This window comes from Anastrepha ludens, chromosome 4 (assembly GCF_028408465.1).
Source record: "Anastrepha ludens isolate Willacy chromosome 4, idAnaLude1.1, whole genome shotgun sequence".
NCBI classification, from domain to species: Eukaryota; Metazoa; Arthropoda; class Insecta; order Diptera; family Tephritidae; genus Anastrepha; species Anastrepha ludens.
Genome location: NC_071500.1, coordinates 82,231,221 through 82,253,136, shown reverse-complemented (window position 1 = coordinate 82,253,136; position 21,916 = coordinate 82,231,221). Strand labels below are relative to the sequence as shown.

At 37.4% G+C, this 21,916-nt stretch overlaps 2 protein-coding genes across 4 annotated transcripts in view; one reads left to right on the top strand and one right to left on the bottom strand.

Moving 5' to 3' along the window:
- The window catches only part of LOC128859998 (neurobeachin-like protein 1), a 177,997-nt gene that overhangs the window by 135,380 nt on the left and 20,701 nt on the right, over positions 1-21,916 (bottom strand). The gene's annotated exons all lie outside the window — the stretch shown is intronic.
- Positions 7,973-21,869, top strand: LOC128859999 (uncharacterized). The gene is made up of 2 exons (XM_054097202.1): positions 7,973-8,273; positions 18,873-21,869. Exons 1-2 carry the CDS (start codon positions 8,250-8,252, stop codon positions 21,459-21,461), a joined length of 2,613 nt encoding a protein of 870 aa, XP_053953177.1. The 5' UTR covers positions 7,973-8,249; the 3' UTR covers positions 21,462-21,869.

Here is a 21,916-nt window from a genome sequence, read left to right as displayed (position 1 = left end):
TTCTTTCCCATATGCCCCGACAGATGGGTTGGCAGGTGCATTGAAAACCCACTCTACACCTCGAAGATCACTCTGATTGCATATCGCTTGAACGTTTACCCAATCTTCTTTGCTTGCGCCGACAAAATGTGTCCCCATGTCGCTTCGGTACACCTCTTCTGTTTACAAAGTTACGGCAAACAATTATGGCAGCATCTGTTGATAGGTCCCTAGCTAGTTCCAGGTGAATGGCTCTAATAGTTAGACATGTGGAAAATGCAACCCAACTTTTTTCCTGACGACGGCCTATGGCTATTAACACGGCCCAAAGTAGTCAGCGCCTGAATATGTGAACGAGCGAACGAACGGTGTAACTCGATCGCTAGGTACTTGGCCCATAAGTGGTGATTCGGGAATAGCGGATAAATTTTTACATTTCTGGCATTTAGCTTTAATTGACCTCAATAATCGGCGCGCACTAGGAATCCAAAACTTTCGACGTATAGCGCACAATGCTGATTCAAAGTTGTGGTGATGAAAAAGTTCGTGATAATGCTTAGCTACAAGACGCGATATAGAATGACCCCTTGGCAATATTATTGGTCGCTTTGTTGACATTGGTACGCATGCGGCATAGTCTATCCGACCCCCTAGTCGTAGAAGGCCCTCATTGTCAAACATCGGGCTTAGCTTAAATAGAGAGCTGCATTTCGTAATTGCATTGGTGCAATTGGCGCACCTTTGCGCAAAGTTTCAACTTCAATTTCTCTATGTATATATATAATTGGCGCGCACACCCTTTTTGGGTGTTTGGCCGAGCTTCTCCTCCTATTTGTGGTGTGCGTCTTGATGTTGTTCCACAAATGGAGGGACCTACAATTTCAAGCCGCCTTTGAACGGCAGATATTTTTATGAGGAGCTTTTTCATGGCAGAAATACACTCAGAGGTTTGCCATTGCCTGCCGAGGGGCGACCGCTATTAGAAAAATGTTTTTTTTTTTAATTTTGGTGTCTGTGTATACTGTATGGTAGCCACGCATCAACCCATTCGGCTACGGCGGCCGCCATAAAAACACGATACAGCTATTTATTTGCCGCCACCCAGTCAAGTTTTAGCCGAATTTAGTCAGCAGTCATTATTCAGAAGCAAGTATGGAGTGATGCTAAAGCAACATTATCGATGTAGTACCGCAGGAGTTAAGCCCACTTAATTGCCCACATCTTCGTTTCAGTAAAAAAAGGAAGTGGAGCTATTGTGAAAAAATTCAATTTAATGTTACCAATATAAGTAGAAAGTAATCCATGTGGTACCAGCTGGTGGTAGCAAAGGAAGAAGGTGGCCTCCTCCCATTTCCGTTGTTTTGAAAGTTTAGTGGAAAATGTATTGATACTCTTTTATTTTAAATGTTTTTGTATTATTAATAAACTAAAAAATCCTTTCTCTAACATAAAGACAGATAAAGAAGTTATGCGAGAAAACCTACAAGTAAAATCCCCGATGACAAAAACGTGCATACAGTATAAAAATGACTTACTTTTGTGTGAAAACTTTACTTAATCCTAGATAATGTTGCTTTTAAGTATTTAGTTGGCCTACCGCTAATAGACGTCGTGGGGTAGACACAACTAAATTAGTCAGCTCTGCCGATGTTATACCGTTCCAGGTTTCTATTATGCGCTCTTTGAGTATAGCACGCTAGAAACCAGTTGTTTTCTAATTTTGTGTACCAAAATTTCTTATACATATCCATAATATTTGAAACTGGGTTTAATGCATAGGAAAGTAGCCAATCCTTTACAACTTTGCCGTGTTTTTTGGATCGTTATCTCACTGAAAAATCCTACCCTGTTCTAAATTATTCGAAGGTTTCAAATTATATTCCAGTAAAGGTTTATATTTATCGCAATCTATGTTAGCCTCAATAAATGCTATCCCTCCACCTCCAGACGCTGTAACAGCTCCCCAAACTATTACGTTGCCACCACCATGCTTGACAGTTGATGCTAAATTCTAAATGTTTGCCCTTCTTTGACTCATCTCAACAAAGCTTTTTGCCAAAAATCAATTCCCTTTTCTTTATGTACTTTGAAGAACTCCGAACAGAGTTTTCGTTTTTCAGAAATTAGAGGCTTTTTGCGTGATGAAACTTATGTCTCGGAGATAGTTTCCTCCGGCGGCCATTGCACGTAGAACCAATATTTTTAAAGTTTTTCACTCGTAAAATGGTTTTTGCTGTTTGCTGTTGTAGCACTAGGCCCTACCAGTGATAGTCGTCGTCTAACTTAACGGTAGGGCCAGGAAACGTGCTAGGACTTGGCTTAAGAGGACATGCACTAAATAGGTGGTTAGTATCGTGTGGTGTACCTCCACATGCCGAACATTTTTTGAGTAGATCGCATCTGGATAGGAAGGATCAACCTGCTACAATATGCAGACCATAATTGAACCAAAGTTACGCGGGCCTCAAGAGGTAGCTGAAGCTTTTTTGTCTGCAATGGGTGATGGCTGCACTCCGATAACGGCATTGGGGCGTTGGCAGTTTAGGAAGGTGGTGAGAGTCTCCCGATGAATATCGTTTTTGTATGACTATATACTATCCGGTCCAGTAGTTGCAGTTATATTTGGCCACATGGCAGCCGGTTCTACGTACCGAAATGACTCGGAGTTTTCCAGACCAAGGGCTTTTGCACCAGTAAACTAGCCCTGTCTAATACGCTGAATCTCACCCTTCGTTTTTTACATTGGTCTGTACAATTGGTGGACTCAGTTTAAAATTTTTGAAATTTCGCCATATGAATTTTTATCTTTTCTATGCTGAAAGAGCAGCAATTTTTGATACTTAAATGTACAAATTACAACTGTACTTAATATTAGTAAAGCATCAAACAAAATTAAAGGAAACAAAAAACAAACAGTACTTTACCTTTATCACACCACAGTGTTCTCATGTACAAGTAGAAACTTCGCTTTGTAGGTAGACTTTTGTCAGCGCTGTATCTGCGTTTTTCAGGCACAACTTTGTTAGTTAATGTTAAAGAATGATTTTTTTCAGTTTATTGTGATTAGAAAAAGGTTTAAAATAAAAGTGTATCAGCACATTGTTCAATAAACTTTGTGAACTTTGAAACAATCAACAGAAATGGTATATGTAGACTTTTGTTCATCACTGTATCTATCTTTATTATTAAAAAAGTGGAATATAAAATAGCTGACGGAAAACTATAATGGCAGACGGTTAAATGAATGTTGCGATAATGACGCACCAAGACAATATAAAAAAATGCACAAACAAAGAATAACAAATAAATATTTGGTTTATTTCAGTTACAACAAAAAACCAAATTAAGCTGAGAAGGCAGAGTAGGTGCAATGCATAGATACATATGAATGTACATGCAAAAGTAAGGAATTGTTTGTGAACAAATCAAGTGTGCAACCACGCATATAAGAAAACAATTACGTATAGGGTGGTCCGAATACAAGTTTATTTTTGAATCACGTGGAAAACATATTTTTTCGTTTGAGTACTGTGTTGCTCAACACGTTTATTAAAAACTTGAGCGAAATGCAGCACTCACAGCGCCGGCCGCATGTGTGACCGTTGAAGCACTTCGTTATTAGCAGCACTAACGGTCCCCATTAGTCGCACTGCTTCTATAACCTGGCATGCCAATTGACGATTGCTCGAATCAAGGACATTGTTGCTGTTGTTGATAGTGCGTGCATGAGCCCGAGAACATTAACACGCCGCTAATCTCAGCAACCCAACATTAGATGGACTAGTCTGTGAAAAATTCTACTGGCTCGCTACCTTCATTTAGAAAGTAAATCACCATCTGCTTCGCTATCGAGGCTCCATTTGGGCCTTAAAACAAATTAAATTTGACATATTTAAGAGTCAGAGGACCTTACGCGATTGTACTTACACAAAGAGCCATGCTTTCGCAGGTTAGTGTGGAATTTTTAATGATGGCATACTTTTCTGAATTGCTGAAATTACGCTGGCTGAATGCGATTGCTAAACTTATGTGATGCGACATGGAAGTCTTGAGCAGTAAGCCCTGCAAAATCGATCTTTAGCGCATTAAGTGCAAGCTCCGATCTGTCATTTGATGCCGTTCGAACTTTTGTGCCGATCTCTCAAATACTGATTTTATGCGCAAAAACATTCAAACCTAAAACCAAGAAAGATCGCCAGGGTTACTAACCGTAGAGCACATTGGTTAGGTGGAACTTAAAACAGGAAATATTTTCTAATTAAGCCATAAATTTCGATCGATTTTTCGCAAATTTCGTAATTTACTTGTTAAATTTATTCAATTTTTAAAAATAAACTTGTATTTGGAGCACCCTTTAGCAGGGCAGGAAAATTGTAGACGTGGAAGTACTGGCAAACTTTTGCATGCCAAATGGATATCCAATGTCTGATATTTTATTTTTGTTTTTTATAGTGAAGTTGGACGAAAAGAGCAAACATTAACAAATCACAAAATTCAAGTTCAGCGATCGGGAAGCCCAACACTGCGCCAGCAAAAAAGTCGCTTTCGCGGCTATTAGTAGTATTTTATGGATACCATGGAAAAGTGATATTCAACTAACCTTTAAGACATTTCGACAAGGCTAAGTTGAGTTTTACCAAACCAAGTAGCTATTTGGGAATTGGAAAACAATTTACGACACTTTTCTTTTCAATAATAGTATTTACAACAAAGTAGAAGCTTGAAGCTTACTCAGGCATAGTGGTAAATTCCGACTCAGTTTGCCAGTAAATTATCCAATGTCAGGCAACAAACTGAGCCACCAACTGTTGAAAGCAAAAGTTGTTGTATACGATAAGTATATGTACATATGTATAAGTACATATAGTTCCGCATTTTTGAGCACAAAATATTGCAATTGTAAATTCATTTATTTGTAAATAAAAATTTCGTGAAAACACATGAAAAAAAAAACAGAAGAGGAAATAGCAAACATTTCGTAAAAATAAGTATGAAGCAAAATCTTCAAGGGTAAAAGAAAATCTGAATAATAGTATATAGAGAAAAATAAAAGCAAAAATGGGCTAACCAAAAGACAGAAACAAAAAAAATTAAACACAACAAAATCATCGCTAAAAGAGGCGCAGAGGCAATCTAAAAAGTTTAATAAAAAATAATAATAATAAATACACTCCTAGGTGCATAGCTTAAAAGCATGCTACAGAGACACATATGTGCATAAGTATGTACATATATGCCTAAATAAAAGCCGGCGCAAGCCGTTAATAACCTGTAGCGCAATCGCAACCGCAACCAGCGCAATAAAAGTGAAGTGTCTTTGAATGTGACGTGAGTATTGCATTAGCTGAGTTTAAGCAGCTCAGCTGCTCAGCTCCTAAACGAATTGATGATCAGTAGCGCGTCAAAATTATATGACGGCAATTTTTCCCAATAAGATGTGCTTAAGTGAAAAATTACGGAGCCATGCTTTTCATCACTGTCGCAGATAAGAGTTTTCATAAGAGGGGTGTATAATTCGCATCAAGTATATTATATTATGTTTTGAAACTTTATGAAGCAGAATAGTGAAATATTTATCATACTTAATCAAATCGAATGAAATCAAATAAAAGCAAATAGAGCGTGTCGCCTCATTCCCACGACCGTCAGTTCTAAGTAACCGGATTTACTTATATTCGACCAAGGACAATCACTTCCGAAGCATTCCTCATACATAAACGGGGGGAATGGGAATATATGGGGAATGCCTATGCTGATAAAACAACAATAGAGTGTGGCTTCAGCATATCAATAGATACAAAGAGAATAGTTTTTTGGTCACGAGTATCACGAGTATGAATCCGAAGCCTTTGGTTCACATATGTGCGACACGATATTTTGAAGGAAAACTCGGAAGTCAAAATTAGCAGATTTTATACGATGAAACTGCATAAAGACAAATGGAGCAACGAAGACCTCCACACTTCCATTTTAACTGATTATCTTTAGTGCTGAAAGACGCTTCCAGTCCATGACGGAGATCGTAAATTACCCTTTACAATGGTTTACCACTGCTTGAGCTGTTCCAAGGGTACAACATCCACCTTCAGAGATGATTTGATACAATATTTGCAGTGACAGATCTAGGAAAACATATTTCGTTCAGCGAAGAATGCTTTCGGATCAGCATATATAAACTACCCCAGTGGTAAACAAGTGTAGATAACAGGTGGCGCAAAATTAATCAATTATGGAAAGATTTATAATATTTGCAAATATCGTCCTACGGCAATCATATTTGACACTTGTGAGCTAGACAGCTGCAGCATACAAACAGACAGCAATGGAGCACGTAAGGGTCAAAATAAAGATTTCCGTTATTCAAAATAATTTTTTTTTTTAGTAAAATGTTGAATGGTCAATTTTGCGCCACCCTTTATAAGCACAATTACATTTTTTTTGTAGAAAAATTCAGTTATTGAACGTTTAGTATGTAAACAGTAGTTTTTTTTTTAAGACAAAAAAATTTAAATGGCACGGGCCAGACTGTTACAGATTTCAAAGCGGAATTGTGGACGTGGTAGGGAATCGGCTTGGGCAGCGATAATATTTCAAAACTAGTTTATTGTATACTCTTCTGTGCTGTGATTTAATTTCTTTTGGATTTTTTATATAATTCCAAAATATTTAAATAAAAATTTCAAAATGCTTAATTTTGAAATTCAGTATCGTTTTTTTTTTTTTTAATTTTTAATAAAACCAATTATCTTCTGTACGCATCATTTGTAAGTAGGGTTTTCTGTGTGACTTCCCTACCAATGCAACAAAAACACATTCGAATGCGACTTTCTCAACAACATTTAGAGCGTTTCCAAAAGTGTAAAGTGGATTTTGTGTGTTGATTCATCTCTATGGATGAGACTTGGGTCTTTTAGACCAGCTGAAGGAAAAAATCGTGGAAAAAGATTCAGTTAGCAAACGAAAAAAAATCTTTTTCATTAGGACAATGCACCGAGTCACAAGAGGTTTTCGATAGGCTAAAATCCATGAATTAAAGTTCGAATTGTTGGAGCATCCATCGTATTCACCAGATTTGACCCCTAGTGACTTCTATCTGTTTCCAGACCTAAAATTCATGCGTTAAACGCGTTTTTCATTAAACGATGAAATTATAACAGCTGTAGAAGCGTATTTTGCAGCCCTTCCAAATTCTCACCATAGGGATGGAACTCACATAGGAATCTCGTTGGAACAAGTGTATTCATGTTCAGGGAAACTATATTGAATATTAAAGTGCATTGTGTATGGCGCGGAATTCGCTAAAAAGATAAGAACCGCATTGATGAGTAAAGGATAACTAAACAAAATATTAAATTTTAATATCTATATGTACATACGTTTAAAAATTGTTTTCAATTAGGTGACTTAATTTTAACGTATCGTTCGTAATTCGTTGAAGACAGTGGATAGATGCAGATGGATTAACAAGACTGAATTGTATATTTGAATTAGAGCCCGGTTAGAGTTATGTGAAAAAACTTTTTCTTATTGATTTTTCGACTATTTTTGTTTAAAATTTAAAAGGCAGTACTACCCCCAATACATGAAATAACTGTCAATAAACTCCATTTACAAATTTTTCTTATTATTTTTATTTTAATTCAAAAAGAGCTCACAATACCCCTTTGCTCTCATTTCGATTTTTTGAAAAATTGCCTTAGCGCATCGTCACGTGAAAAACCGGGAAATACTCAATGAAATCAAAACAAAGCACAGAAAATACACTAACTTGCTCAGTTGAGCAGTCGACAGCAATTGTTGCCAGTTGGAGTAGAGGCGGCGAACACAAACACGCCAGAAGCAACAATGGCCCTGGCAGTGGTAGCAGCACCTGAGCAAAAAGGCAGCAACTCCAAAATGAATATACTCATATATGTTTATAAGTATATGTACACATACATACATACATATATGCTAGTTTTAGCAAATGCAGCAGCAACACGATTTGGATAGTTGCCTGCATTTTCATTAAAAACAAGACCACTTTCTTGGGATGGGTTTAGTAGCTGAAAGAAAGTCAACGTGAAAGACGTGATGAGCGCGAATGAGTAAACGCACCGCCGAAAAATTAATAAGATTTTCCACATTCACGAAAAACAATGGTGAATTAGAGGCGAACGCACTGAAGTAGCATATGAATGTTCCCATTTAATATTTTCTGTTTAAATGAAGAACTGTGATTTATATTGCAGAGGAGCCATTCGTAGCGTTCATAGCAGAATTTAGTGATCATGCGGCGACTTTGGATACTCGTCGTAAGTTCATAAAAAAAATACGATTTAAAAGTGGGATGCATCTGTTGTTACATAATCTGTTGTAAATATAACTTGAGCACAAAAATTAATAAAAAATTATAATAAACATTGGGCACTCCCAATTAAAAATGAAATAGTTTTCGAAATATGAAGAAGTGACGAAGTTAACATTCGTACTGTAATTAATGTTTATAGTAGCATAAAATAGAAAAACTAATTAGTAAGGAAAATATGCTACATGAAGTGATCGCCGTCAAAAATATATTCAAGTATGAGAAGAATGGAAAATAAATGATAAAAAATATACCTAAGCCTGCAGTGAAAGTCTTACCCACTTCCGCGAAAATTGATTTCAAAAAGTGTTAGCTACGCGGAAAATGAAATCACGATTAGTGGACAGACGATAATTGAAAAAAGTGAAACAAAGCAGGATTAAAAGAAGTTAAACTAATATAAAAAGGAAAGATGCGTGTGAAAACAATAATATTCAAATTTAAAATTTTTTTTTTAATAAAAAAATTGTAAATATAATACAATAAAATAAAAACAATAAAATGAAATCATTAAAATCAAAATAAAAGTAAAAAACAAAAATAAATATTGAAGAAAATAAAATAAATATAAAAAAATTAAACAAATCAAACATTAAAATTATTAAAAAACAACAATATATTGAAAGGAAGTAAAGTTAAAACATAAATAAAATAAATAGAAATATAATTATTAACGAATACCCGAAATAAGTAGATTTAACCATTTTGTTTGAACTCAAATCATTCGCCTGTGAGAAAACAAAAAACATCTAACCCTTCGCTCACAATAATAGCAGTGCGACATATTGCAAAGTATTGGTAATTTATTTATTTTTAATTTTTTTTTTTTTTTTATTTTTTTTTTATATATGATATAGTTCATACTGCAACAAAAATCATAGAACTCAAAGTTTCAAACTTTGAACAAAATTTTAAAAATTAAAAACATGTGCATTAAAATTTCAAATATTTTAGTCAGAGCTAAAAAAAATTTGTATTCTGTTTTATAACCCATTTAGTTTTTGTACAATAAAGTGCAAGTTTGAAGTGGCTCGACAATCGCGCTGATTTTTGATCATTTTTTTGTTGACAGTGTTTTGCATTTTCTTCCACATAACGAATACTCGAAAACACACAAGACCGCCAGCAACAAATTTTTTTAAAAACTAACGCGATTTCTAATCCACTTCAAACTTGTGTTTTATTACACCAAAATCAATGTGTTATAAAACTGCATACTCAAAATTTTTGGAAAATTCAGGTTAAAGGGTTTGAAATTTTCTGAAAATTGTTGAATTTTGTTAATTTTGTACAAAGATTATGAAACAAACTTCAAAAGAAAAGAAGTAAAATCACTGCAATATATTGCGCTGCTATTATTACAAACACCGGTGAGCTTTAAAAACCATGGTGGCCGAACCACTCTAAAGTTGGAGCATAACTATCACTCGGTTGTGGGCCTGAAGAGGTGGGCATCAAAAGATTCAAAGATTTTGCTAATAGCAGTGGTCGGTCCTCGGAATGGCAAACCTCCCAGCGTACTGTCACAAAAAGGCTTCTCATAAAAACTACCAACCGTTCGGGGGCGGTATACAACTGTTGCATAAGAAGTGATGAAAATGAGTTTTTTTCTTTTGCAAACTGGGTTTTTCCCTTCAGTTGACCTAAAATTTTACACAAACATTCAGAATTTATTGTTTTATCAGTTTGCAAGTAGGTAGGTTGGTGAAATAGTTGTAGTACCGGTCTGGTACTCCTCAAGTAGCACTAAAGCGCCGTTTTGATACCATTACAACAGGCAGATATCTACAGCCATCCAGAGCTGTTGATATAATGGAGGAGATTGATTGGATTTAGGTTGGCGCACTTCCTCAGGCTGTCGGAGAAAGGAGCGCCCAGTGACCTTAGTCGTCTAGCTGACAAACCCGGATATTTTCAGGGAAAATGCTCTACAGTCTCTTTCTCTGAAAGGTCCTCACAGCTTCTGCAATGGGGGTTAAATGGTAACCCTAACACCGCTACGAGTTTGGAAATTGAATGGCGATGAGTCCAAAGGACTTTCGGGGTCCTTCGTGTATCGTATTGAGGCCAAAGGGTTTTCGAAATAGCACATGAAGAAATGGAGCTCCAACTTTTCTGCGCTTTCCTGAGAAATAATTCGTGCAGTTCCCCTTTAACAACTCTCAGGGGATGCCGATGATCGGGTAAGACGGCTCTGAGGCCAATTCAGTCACCTTCCTGGCAAGCTAATCAGCAATTTCATTTTCCTCCATGTTCCTATGTCCTGGAACCCATATCAGACAAATGTTACCTGCACACCCAAGAGATTCGATCCCCTACTTACAGGAGTTTACTAATTTCGTTATGCACCATGGCGTCGTCAGAACCTTAGCCGCGGCTTGACTATCAGAGAAAATTATAATTTCTCCCTCCCTCTCGCGTTCCCTAAGCATTTTGCATGCCTGCAGGATCGCAAAGACTTCTGCTTGAAGAACACTAGCAGTGTTCGGCAGTTTAAAGGCGATAGATAAATTGGCTGATTTAGAGAAAACCCCTGCTCCGACTCCCGATTCCATCTTGGAACCATCAGAGAAGATACAGGTGCAAGCTTCGGTGCAGATTTTCCCCTCGACCCAATCCTGCCTATTTGGAAAGATTGCCCTAGCACGATCCTCAAACTCTAGTTTGCGGATAGAGAGTTCTGTTCGAAGTTCGGAGAAATATGGAGTTCACTGCTCGAAAATGCTACCATGTCCCTTCAGAGATTGCCTCCAGAGGCCAATCTCCTTTACCCGGATTGCAGTTTGCAAGTAAATCACAAATAAAATTTCTTTCGCGCCCCCAAAAACTGATGCTACCACTTTTTTGACCGATTTCTGGACACGTACTAGTTTCGGAGCCGAGGAACCAGGTTCACACCAGCTCTGGTTTTGATTTAGAATAATGGTGATAGACCCAACTTTCATCCATAGTGATGAATCGACACACAAATTAAATTGATCCTTTCGAAAATGCTCTAAATGTAGCTGAGGAAGTCGCATTCGTTCAATTCTTAACTAATGCGACAACCATTGGGCTCACAGCTTTCTGAAACCCAACACTTCAGTCAAAATATTGCTTACACTGCCCAATGAGATGTCTAGAGCTTCTACTAAATCTCTCTCAGTTACTCGACGATATTCTTATACGATTTCCTGTATTTTTCCAACGATTTCTGGTGGTGTTGCCGTTTTTGGGCGTCTTCAAGACTTGACGTGGATCGTCTTGAAGACTTGTACGAGCACGATTAAATTCAGCAACCCATCTTTATACTGTAAGAATTGATGGAGAAAAGTCTTTATACACTTTCAATATTCATTTGTGAATTTCCTTTGCTTTTAAGCCTTCCAAAAATAAAAATTCAATCACTGCACGATACTTAATTTGTCCCATTGTAGAAAATGCTGTGACACGTCGATATAAAATGGCTAATGAATTGACAGATTAAAATGAAACTTTACATACGTTCATATGAAGAGTGTACCAACATAATAAAATATCAGAAAGTTTGTTATTTATGGACCCAATACCGTATGGGATGCAACAGCAAAGCGATGTTTCACTTCTGTCGTTCTGGCAATAGGGACGTCGAAGATAGACACTATTTAGTAGACACATTTAAATCGAGGAATCGGTCCCACGTCTCGTCACTTACTTATCCAGGAACTGAAGATTAGTCAAAAAACCGTTGGTATTGATTTCAATACATCTAATATAAAGAAATCACTTAATCAATGCCACATCGTATCGAGTCAAATACTCAAGATGATTCTTTGTTTTTAATTTTTTAAAAACGCGCCAGAAGCTCCGCTTTACTTTTTATGGTATTTGCAAAATTTGTTTGTGATTATTACTGCTTGAGGCTTGTGAAATTTTTCGGGTAAAATTTGTTTTTTACTAATAAGGACGAGGACTTCTTTAATTTTATCTTTTTAGAACAGGGTTCCAAACATGGTTATATTATAAATATTCCAATGGTCGATTGGTATACTCGTGAAGAATCATTTATTCATTTGTTGACTTTAGTAAGCTCCCATCTGGCCAATGACGTTAGTATTCGTTTTTGTGTGCATCAGTAAGAAAAGAGGTGCAAATTTAGGATTTGTGGTAAGGCAGAGACTTGGTTGCCAAATTTTGCCATGCACAGCGTTGGACAAGACCCTCGTCATAATCTGCATTCACGCTCGACGGCAGAGGACGGGTGGGCAAGCGCCACCTTCCATAAGCGCTCGAAACACTCATAGAAGTGTAGCCCAGTTCACGATATTTAAATTCGCAGTGGAAGCTTTCGACGACGGAGTGGACAAGGAATAAATATGTGGCCCAACTGACTGAGAAAGAAGGCAGGATGCAGAGAAATCGATTCACACCCGTTGTTAAACTCGAATAAATTACTATATCGGTAAAGCTATGTCACCAATTAGAAATTAGAAAAAATAATTGATGAAAATTATCCGAGAGCTGCTAGCAATAACATTTTTTGCGAATGCCTACTGCAGCAGATTTCCGCACTTTTTGTTGGCTGCTCAAGGATATTTGACTATTTTTTCTAATTTTAGGAAAATAGTTGACTCATGTATTACCTGTAAGTCAAACTCATAATATGTATGCAGTAGCATTCAATCCACCAACTGCGCGGAACAACACAAAAGTTGCTGCAAACAAGCTATTCAAGTTTATGACTCAATTTCCATGCTATCAAATACTTGAATTTCGATACTTCAAGCAAATAAATACCTACTTATATAATGCATGAGCGCTTGTGTCGCCGAAAAGTGAAAGCGCCAAAATTGATTTCAAAAGTGTGCGCATTCGCAGCTATAAAACAGCTGTAAAAGCGTGGGAACTATGCAGCGGTGAGCCAACAACCAGGACCACCAGAACAGGCAAACGTGTAAAGTTAATGCACGGGAGCTGGGATTCTGTGGGTATAAAAACGTGCGTGCGAGTAACCACAAAAGAATAAACTACTCATGCAATAATCGATTTTATCTCTGGCTTTTATCTTCGTGTTTGCATTTAACTGGTTTATGTATGTATGTACTTATCGTGGTTATCCCGCTTACATCTGTTTATTTGCAATTTTGTCATGTATGGTCTTATTTGTTTGGCCATTTGGATCCATATTTATGCAGGTATTACATACATTCATATGTATGTGAGATATGTGTATCTATAGCTTTTGGTATTGCATTGTCACGCATTCGCATGGATGAAGTCGTCGACACACAGCTGTGTATGTTGTCTACCGATTATAGACAGATGCACTACACAATAGAAAATTCGATATATGAAGCATATATGCATATATAGTACAGGGTGTGACGAAAGAAATCGACCAAACAGCAACCGACGTGCTTCAGCTGATTTTAGAAACGCCCAGGACGCACTACTGGAGCGAGATGAAATAAAAATGTGTCGATTAATTGCGGAGGACGTAGCATTTTTTTTACATCATTTAAAATCAATTGAATGATCTAAAATGAACTTAATGATATAATATAAATAACATAACTGGTTTTTGCATAGTATTAGCACCTATGGCAGTCGGTTCCACGTTACCGGAACGACCCGAATTTATATACGGCCAAGGACTGTCACTCCATGTATGTGGAATGTTTATGCCGCTAAAATGAGAACAATCCGAAAAAAGACATGTCAATGTTAAATTCCAAAACTACAATAATCGTCCACATGCTACTTAGATCGGTAACACAACTCTAGGATTTTGGAAAAGGTTTTGAATTTTATGGTAAAGATTTAATTTTCAATCTTTCCTCGGCAGCACCTTTTTAAACTCGTTTCTCTCGAAACTACTTTTTTTTAACTGGGCGGAGAGATTACTTGAACATTTTTTGATCTTGCAAGTAGCTTCCCAATCACATTTTACTTCGACATGCGCAAATATTTTATAATTAATTGGATTTTGTTTTTTACAACTCACTATTAACTTTTTAAAAAAATTCATTATTTAAATACGATTGGAAAAACTAAAAAATACATATTCCAATAATACAAAGCCGCAATATAAATAGATAAACAAAATTTTGTTTATTGATCCTGACCTTACAGTCTACGAGTGATACTACTGTGGGCAAAAAGTAAGGTAAATTTTTTTGTCAAACTTCGCGGGATTAAAATTTTGCTCTAGTTATTTTTTTCATGAGTTGGCAGCACTGTTAATAACATCTGGGCCAACTTTCATGTGAATGTCATTATTAGTAATATATTTACGCTTGTGTTTACCAAACGACCAAGAGTGCATTTTTCGATTTTTACAATGTCTGATTTGATTGAGCAGAGAAGTGCCATCAAATTTTGTTTGCGGAATGAAATTTCGGCTGCGGAAACTTTTAGAATGCAGAAGGCATTTGGTGATTCGACCATGTCGCAGAAAAATGTTTATAAGTGGTACAAAGACTTCAAAGAGGGTCGAGAACGTGTTGATGACTTGGAGCGGACGACCATCGACGTCAACAGATGACCAACACGTCAATAAAGTGAAGGAGGTAGTGCTTAAAAATCATCGGTTGACTGTTAAAGACCTTACTGATATGATCGGAATATCAGAAGGATCTGTGAAAACCATTTTCAAAGACCATTTGGGCCTACGAAAAGTCTAATCTCGTTTGGTACCGAAAACTATCAATTTCTTGGAAAAAAGTCGTCGCGTTGATGTGTGTGAAACAATGCTTTCAGACTATCAGGACAAGCTCGAATTCATCATTACGGGAGATGAGACCTGGATTTATGCTTACTACCCTGAAACAACCAACCAATCAAGCGAATATCGTGATAAAGGCGAGGCCAGACCGAAAAGAGCACGTCAAAGTCGTTCAAAAATAAGGGTCATGATGACAGTTTTTTTCGGTTTTCGTGGTGCGGTGCACTATGAATTCCTTCCACCTGGCCAAGCTGTTAATAAGGAATATTATTTGAGCGTTATGCGTCGTTCACGTGAAGCAATTCGTCTAAAAAGACCAGAATTATGGGCCAACAACTCTTGGTTTTTGCATCACGATAATGCACCGTCTCACACTGCACTCGTTCTTCGTGACCATTTCGTCACAAGAATAAATAAAGATTTTTCATTTTATAACCAAATTCACCTTACTTTTTGCCCACAGTAGTATGTCCCAGGTCATTTGGATTATTTCGAATCGAACCAATCTTCGTAGCAATCAGAAGACTGTTCGCGTTTTGCAAACTGTGCGTATTGCCTGCCCTAAGCGAAAGAAGTTAAATTATACAATAAAAATAAAGAAAAGAAATACATAGGAGGAATTGGAATGAAATGAAAGCAATGGAATGAACGAGCTGCACCTTGAAAACTCAAAATAAATTACAAAGTGCCTGAAAGCTCTGCATCTTATTTGAGTGTCATACGAGTATATGGAATACTATGAAAATTGCTCGCTTTGCAGCAATTTTATTTTAACAATTTAACAATTTTTTCCAGTAAGTGAATAATCTTTAACAAACTGAGTTTCTTGCGATTGCCATATTCGATATAATTTTATGACCAAAGCTCGAAAATGTTGGACTGAACTATAATCGGAAGTAAATAAATATTGGATATGAATATACCATATCTCACAACTCACCCTTTGTGCGTATATGGCACATAAATATATATACAGACATGTGCATGTAGTATTAAAAATATACGATCAAAATAAAGTCGAACGGTTTTTTTCATACAGAGGTAAATTATGAAAATTATAAATATGAAAAAAAGAAATACTCATTTCATTTGTATTTTTGTATTGTTATGACATTTGCTTGTCGCAACATTTTACTTCGATTTGCACGTAGCTGAACGTTAAATTTAATTATGAATAGCTTCAGATTACGTGCGTAAAACTTATAAGTCTTTGAGTAATAACAAAAAAATCATACTTTTTTTTAATTATATTTGACATTCTACTTCTGTTGCAGTTCATATTTGATGTTGTTTGGATATCGAAACTTTCTATCCAATTTTCTAGTGAGCATATTAACGCTGCCCTACAAATGGGAGCATTTACAGTTCTATGTTGGCATCGATAAATAACTATTATGCAATGAATGCGATAAGTAATGTAGCCTAAAAAAAGTCTTGAGAACTGAAGGAATGCGTGTCAAGCTAGCCAAAACCGGTGGCAAAGAGCTGGCATCAACTTCTATCAGAATATGATTAAACGAATTTATGATTCCTTAAATTATAGCAGTAAATTTGAGAAATGGTAAGATATGCCAGACTTGATAAAATGGTAATGGCTTGAAGGAGCAAGTTTAGACAAATTCTGTGTGACTTGAGGAAGCGATAGGACACTTCTAACAATTTGTTGCTATTTCTAATATTAAAAGTGATTCAGTGAAACATCGATAATTCCAGCATATTAAGAATGGTTCGATTTCTCTCGGAACGCATCGATTACTGTGCGCCATGTTCGCTCTCTTAGCACAATTTTCAACAAGAACTTAATTTTTCAGTTGGGCCAAAGTCTAATATCATGACAGTTTCCGACACATAGGGGATGGGAGGTTCATAAAGAGGTCTACAATATAGTTGATGCTTTCCATTTCAATTCAACCGGGCTATTCGGGACATGTTCTTCGATTTCGATGTAACTCAAATATGTTGCTCTCTGGTCAAAATAGTGAGACAGGTATTTTTTTGTTCGCCCGAAAAAAAAAATCTTTTCAAGATTTATCAGCAATTTGTTTTTCGACTCAAAATCAATTTTTTTAATTTTATAAGACAAACTTTTTTTAATTGCTCATAACTTCGTCAAAAATGAACCGATTTTAATGATTCTACGTTCAAAATGATCGTCATTACTTGCACGAGCGACTTCATGTACAAACAATAGTAAAAAAGTAGTTGAAAACTTTTTATTTTGCAAAAAAACAAAAAGTGTGATATTTTTTCGAAATTCAATATTTCAAAAAGTGTATTTTTCTTTCTTTTATTGTAACTTTTTCCAAATCAAGAGAGTACCTCACACTTCAATTGAGCTGCATGCTCAGTTGCTAAAATCAGATGTTTTTGAGTAATGAATTTTTGAGTAAACACCTGTTATGTTATCATGATTAAATTATTAAAGGTTTGCTCACTTGTGACATTAGAATTTTGACACTCCCTTACAAAAGGTCGCATTTAAGAAGGGCGTAGAGAGTGGAAAAATTAAATCCCTCTTAGGTAAAAATGGTAGCAAAAAACGTTTTCTTTTTACTTAAATTATAACAGGTACAAACAGAAATTGCCAGGAATGATATTAAAAAAAAATGTTATTAAGTGGAACCCAGATTGATAATTATTTTGTGAATTAATTTTTAAATTGAAAACTGATCACGAAGTTGGAAAGTTTTACCAATATGAAGCTATTATATTACCTAAGCAGTATGGCCCTAATGAATTCCTTGCGCCTTGCTTTACTATGCTATGCCCACGTAAGTTTGGAGTTTTGACCCCCAAGTCGCGATTATTCATTCCTAACTACTTGACAAACTACCACGGGCATGAAACACCAATGATAGAAAATGTTGTTTGTAATAGCAGAGGCTCCTCGACAGGCAATGGCACACCTCCGAGTGTATTTCTGCCATGAAGAAACTCCTCAAAAAAAGGCATCTGCCATCAGGAGGCTATGATTAGTTACATATTGCTAAATGAGCTCTTGTTGGTAACTTATGTATCTTTAAAGTAACGTAGTAAGTACTTCCCCCACCTGTATTTGAAAGGCATTGGACTCAAATTGTCAAAACGTCCATCTTTCACATCCATTGCCCCAAAAAGATGCTTTGTGATATCCTGATTTAAGCTGTATGTCAGTATGTTTTCCATATCGTCTTGGTTATTCACATACCGAGCAAGTGCTTATACACCCTTTTGAAAACGAAATGTTTTCCTACAAATTTTACATTTCTTCCACTTTTGCTAAAAATTTCTAGAGTTAACAACCCAGTGTCTTGCTTAGGGAGCCAATTTGTCAAGAGGGAATGAGAAAGCTACTGAGCAAACCTTTTATTATTGAATCATGTTATGTTATTACGTATTTTGGCTGAAGGGAAACCCAAAGCCATTCAAGAACAGTCATAACATTCATAGAAAACAACCGTTTGGTGCGGCATATGGGCTGGAGGAATCACCGGCCCATATTTCTTCAAAGACAAGGTTGGCGCCTATGTAACAGTGAGTGTCGAACGCTATCGCGCCATGATAAACAACTTTTTGATACGGTTCCAACACGATGTCGCTACTTGCCATAGGGTTATGGGCTGGCTGATTTTGCGCATTTCCCTTCCACAGGCAGATCCAATTTTCACACATCTTTCATAGTACCTTCAGCCGCTACTTCGCCTATAACGCGTCAAATGTTGACCACTTTTTCGAAACAAATTTGAATAATTTGCAAACGTCACTAAGGCTAAACTATCCTCAGAATGGTCAAATCGACTGCCACAGAAAACAGTGTTAGAAGTTTAAAGTTATGCGCCATTAAAAAACACCTTTTAATTTTAATAATTTCTTGTTCTCCCTTAGATTTGTTCTGCAATACTCTCAGTGTGCGATGTTTGCACGGAAACAACAACCAGTTCCATAGAATTTTTCACAACAACAATAGCGCCTATTACTACAACACCGTTCGTTAACACATTCGAAACAACAGCAACACCAACAAACGTATCCTTGCCGGCGTTGGCAGCTAAGTTAGTACGCCAGCGCCGTCAACATCCTTTCACCATTATCCGACATGTGGTGCGTCCAACGAAGCGCGGCACAAAATCGCGTAGGCGTTACAAGTGGCCTAAATATAAATATGGCTCAACGCATTCCAATGTCGGTCAACCGATCTCCTACTATAAACCAACCAAGCAATATTTGCCAGACATTTCAAATCCACCGAAATATTCACATTTCGAGGAATTGGATCTGACAAATCACTTTAATTCTGCCGATTATGAAGTGCGTCCACCAAACGGCAATCATTATGAGGCCCAAGCAATGGATTTGGATTTCTATAGTCATGCCAGTCACGCTTTTCAAGAGTTACCGAAGGTATCACATATAGAATACAGCAGTTATGACGCAGATAAGGAGGTGCCCACCTATTCGTACACAACAACGAAAACGAAAAAAAGTAAGCCATTTCATAAAAATGCACCGAAACAGCATGGTGGAGCATATGAAATATCTAGCAGTAGTGATTTTGAAGAAGCGCACACGTTTAGTCCACCAGAAAAGGTTTATGATATGCACCCGATGGGCAGCTATGATACGCCCTCCTCGGCAAATGGCAACAAGTTCTACGAGTTCACTTCATCGGAAGCAAATTCTCCTTCCGATATTCATATACCGGCTACAAAGTATGGTGTGCCGGATCTAAATATACCGTTACTTTTTTCTCCACCCACAAAGCAACCCGATTATCACGCACCAAATCCATCAACGGTGAATAGCTACGATGTTTATGATAAAAAAATACCAAACTCTGGTTACAGTTCCAGCAAAAGTTCAGGTCATCACAGCTTTGCCGAGCCGCCGGCTAAAACAAATGTCGAGATTACATATTCGCCATCTTATGAAATCAACTTACCACCATCCAACCAAAAGCCTTCGTTGATAGAAAACTATCACCCAACATCCGGAAATTTTGCTGAGCCACCAGTACATCCTCCAATTACGTATAGCGTGCCCAAAACTACAGCACATCCACCAGCCACCTACCAAATACCTCAATCACCTGATCCGCCTTCATATAACCAGCCTGAGCCACCAGAGCCACCATCTTATGACTTCTATGAACCACATCCATCACCACCTTATGAAACTCCTGAATCTCAAGATCAGCCATCTTATGACGCTCCGGAATCGCAGGAACCTCCACCTTACCAAGTTCCTGATTCGCCTGCATCTCCATCTTATGAAGAGCCTGAGCCGCCTATACATCCGCCATCAGGTGCTTTTGAAGTACCTGAAACGCAACCACCACCGTTTTATGGCGCACCCGAGTCTCCAAAACAACCGCCTGATGCGGACTATACCAGTACAGCTTCGCACTCAGAATATCCTCAGCCCGACTACATAACACCCTCTGAAGAGTTACCCATAAATTCGAATTATATGCCGCCTGCATATAATTACCCCAAGTCAAGTTATGAAGTGCCTATTTACGATCCAATACCATTCGAGGCATCGAGCAACGAGGAACATGAAACCTATCCACCACACTCGTTTGAAAGCCACAACATGAATGGTCACGCACAATCGGGATCCTCACCAGTGCCAACAGTAACTGCGCCCGCTACACATACACCGAAACAAGACAACGGCGACAACGTACCTCCTTCCAGCACCATAAAGGGGCGCAGAGCATCAAGCAAGCGTAAACATATGCGCAACAGCACTCCCAAGCACATTTTAGACACACCCGAGCTGGAAGAAGCATTCGAAGCAAGTCAACGAAATAAAAATCAGTTTACCCTAAACAAGGACGCTGATGTCGATGAATCCAATCAAGTGCGTGCACAACCCAACAGCAACGAGGGTAATTATTTTCTACCCACAATATCGCCAGATACAGCGAACGACCATAGTTACGTCAGTACTGCATGGAATCCAGTACGTATCCGTGGTGGAAGTACACCAACAGTCCTGCCAGCAGTGAAAGGACAAACGTCATCCACACCTACCCCTACCATGTTACGACCAAAAGGGCGTAGACCTAACGCTGTTAGGACCTCTAATCGACAACAAACAATGGCGGAATATACACCTGCAAGTACAGTTACAAGCACGCGCCAAACGACTCCATTAAATGACAAAGGCGAGAAGCGTACAATAGTATCGGTAGATAAATCGCGTTCGTATAGTTATTACGGTGGCACTCCGATGACACCGAATGAAAACGGTCAGACTTTGTACCGAACGCGCTCGAATCCTCAGCGGCAGCCAACACGTACGCCTCCTGTTACGAGGCAAAAGGTTTCTGCGAGAGACGAAACAGCACCCCATCGTACAACGAAAAGTGTATTTGAAACGACTTATTTCAAAAGCCCTCATAACGATAACTACGAACGACATCTGGCAACATTTGTGAAGAGTTTGCCAAGCAATCATAAACTCTTTTGAGTACGGTATATGGGTGGGGAAAATAGAAATAAGAATTAAATTAGAATTTGACTTTAATAACTTATCAAATACGTATCAAATACTGAATTTTGCTGCCCTTGGTAGTATATTCTACGAGTATGTAAAGCGTATACTATGAAAACCCTATTTGTGAGTCTAAAAAGCTCCGCTCGCGAGTCTCTTCACAGGCCAATCTCCTTCTTTCGACTCACCAGTTTCCTTTTTTTAATTCGTATGTTTTGTTATTTGAGTCGCAAATTTAGTTAATTCATTCACTAGTTTCACTGCTTTATTGGCGAGCTTTCGCCATTTCTAAAACAAAATTAATGCGGCTGGTGACAGCATAGAAAGGAGTATTGCGCCACATTTTTATCTATTTATAATTTATGTTTTAGGTTTTAAAGTAAATTATGCACTAATAAAAATATTTAAATATTTATATAAGAATTATAGTT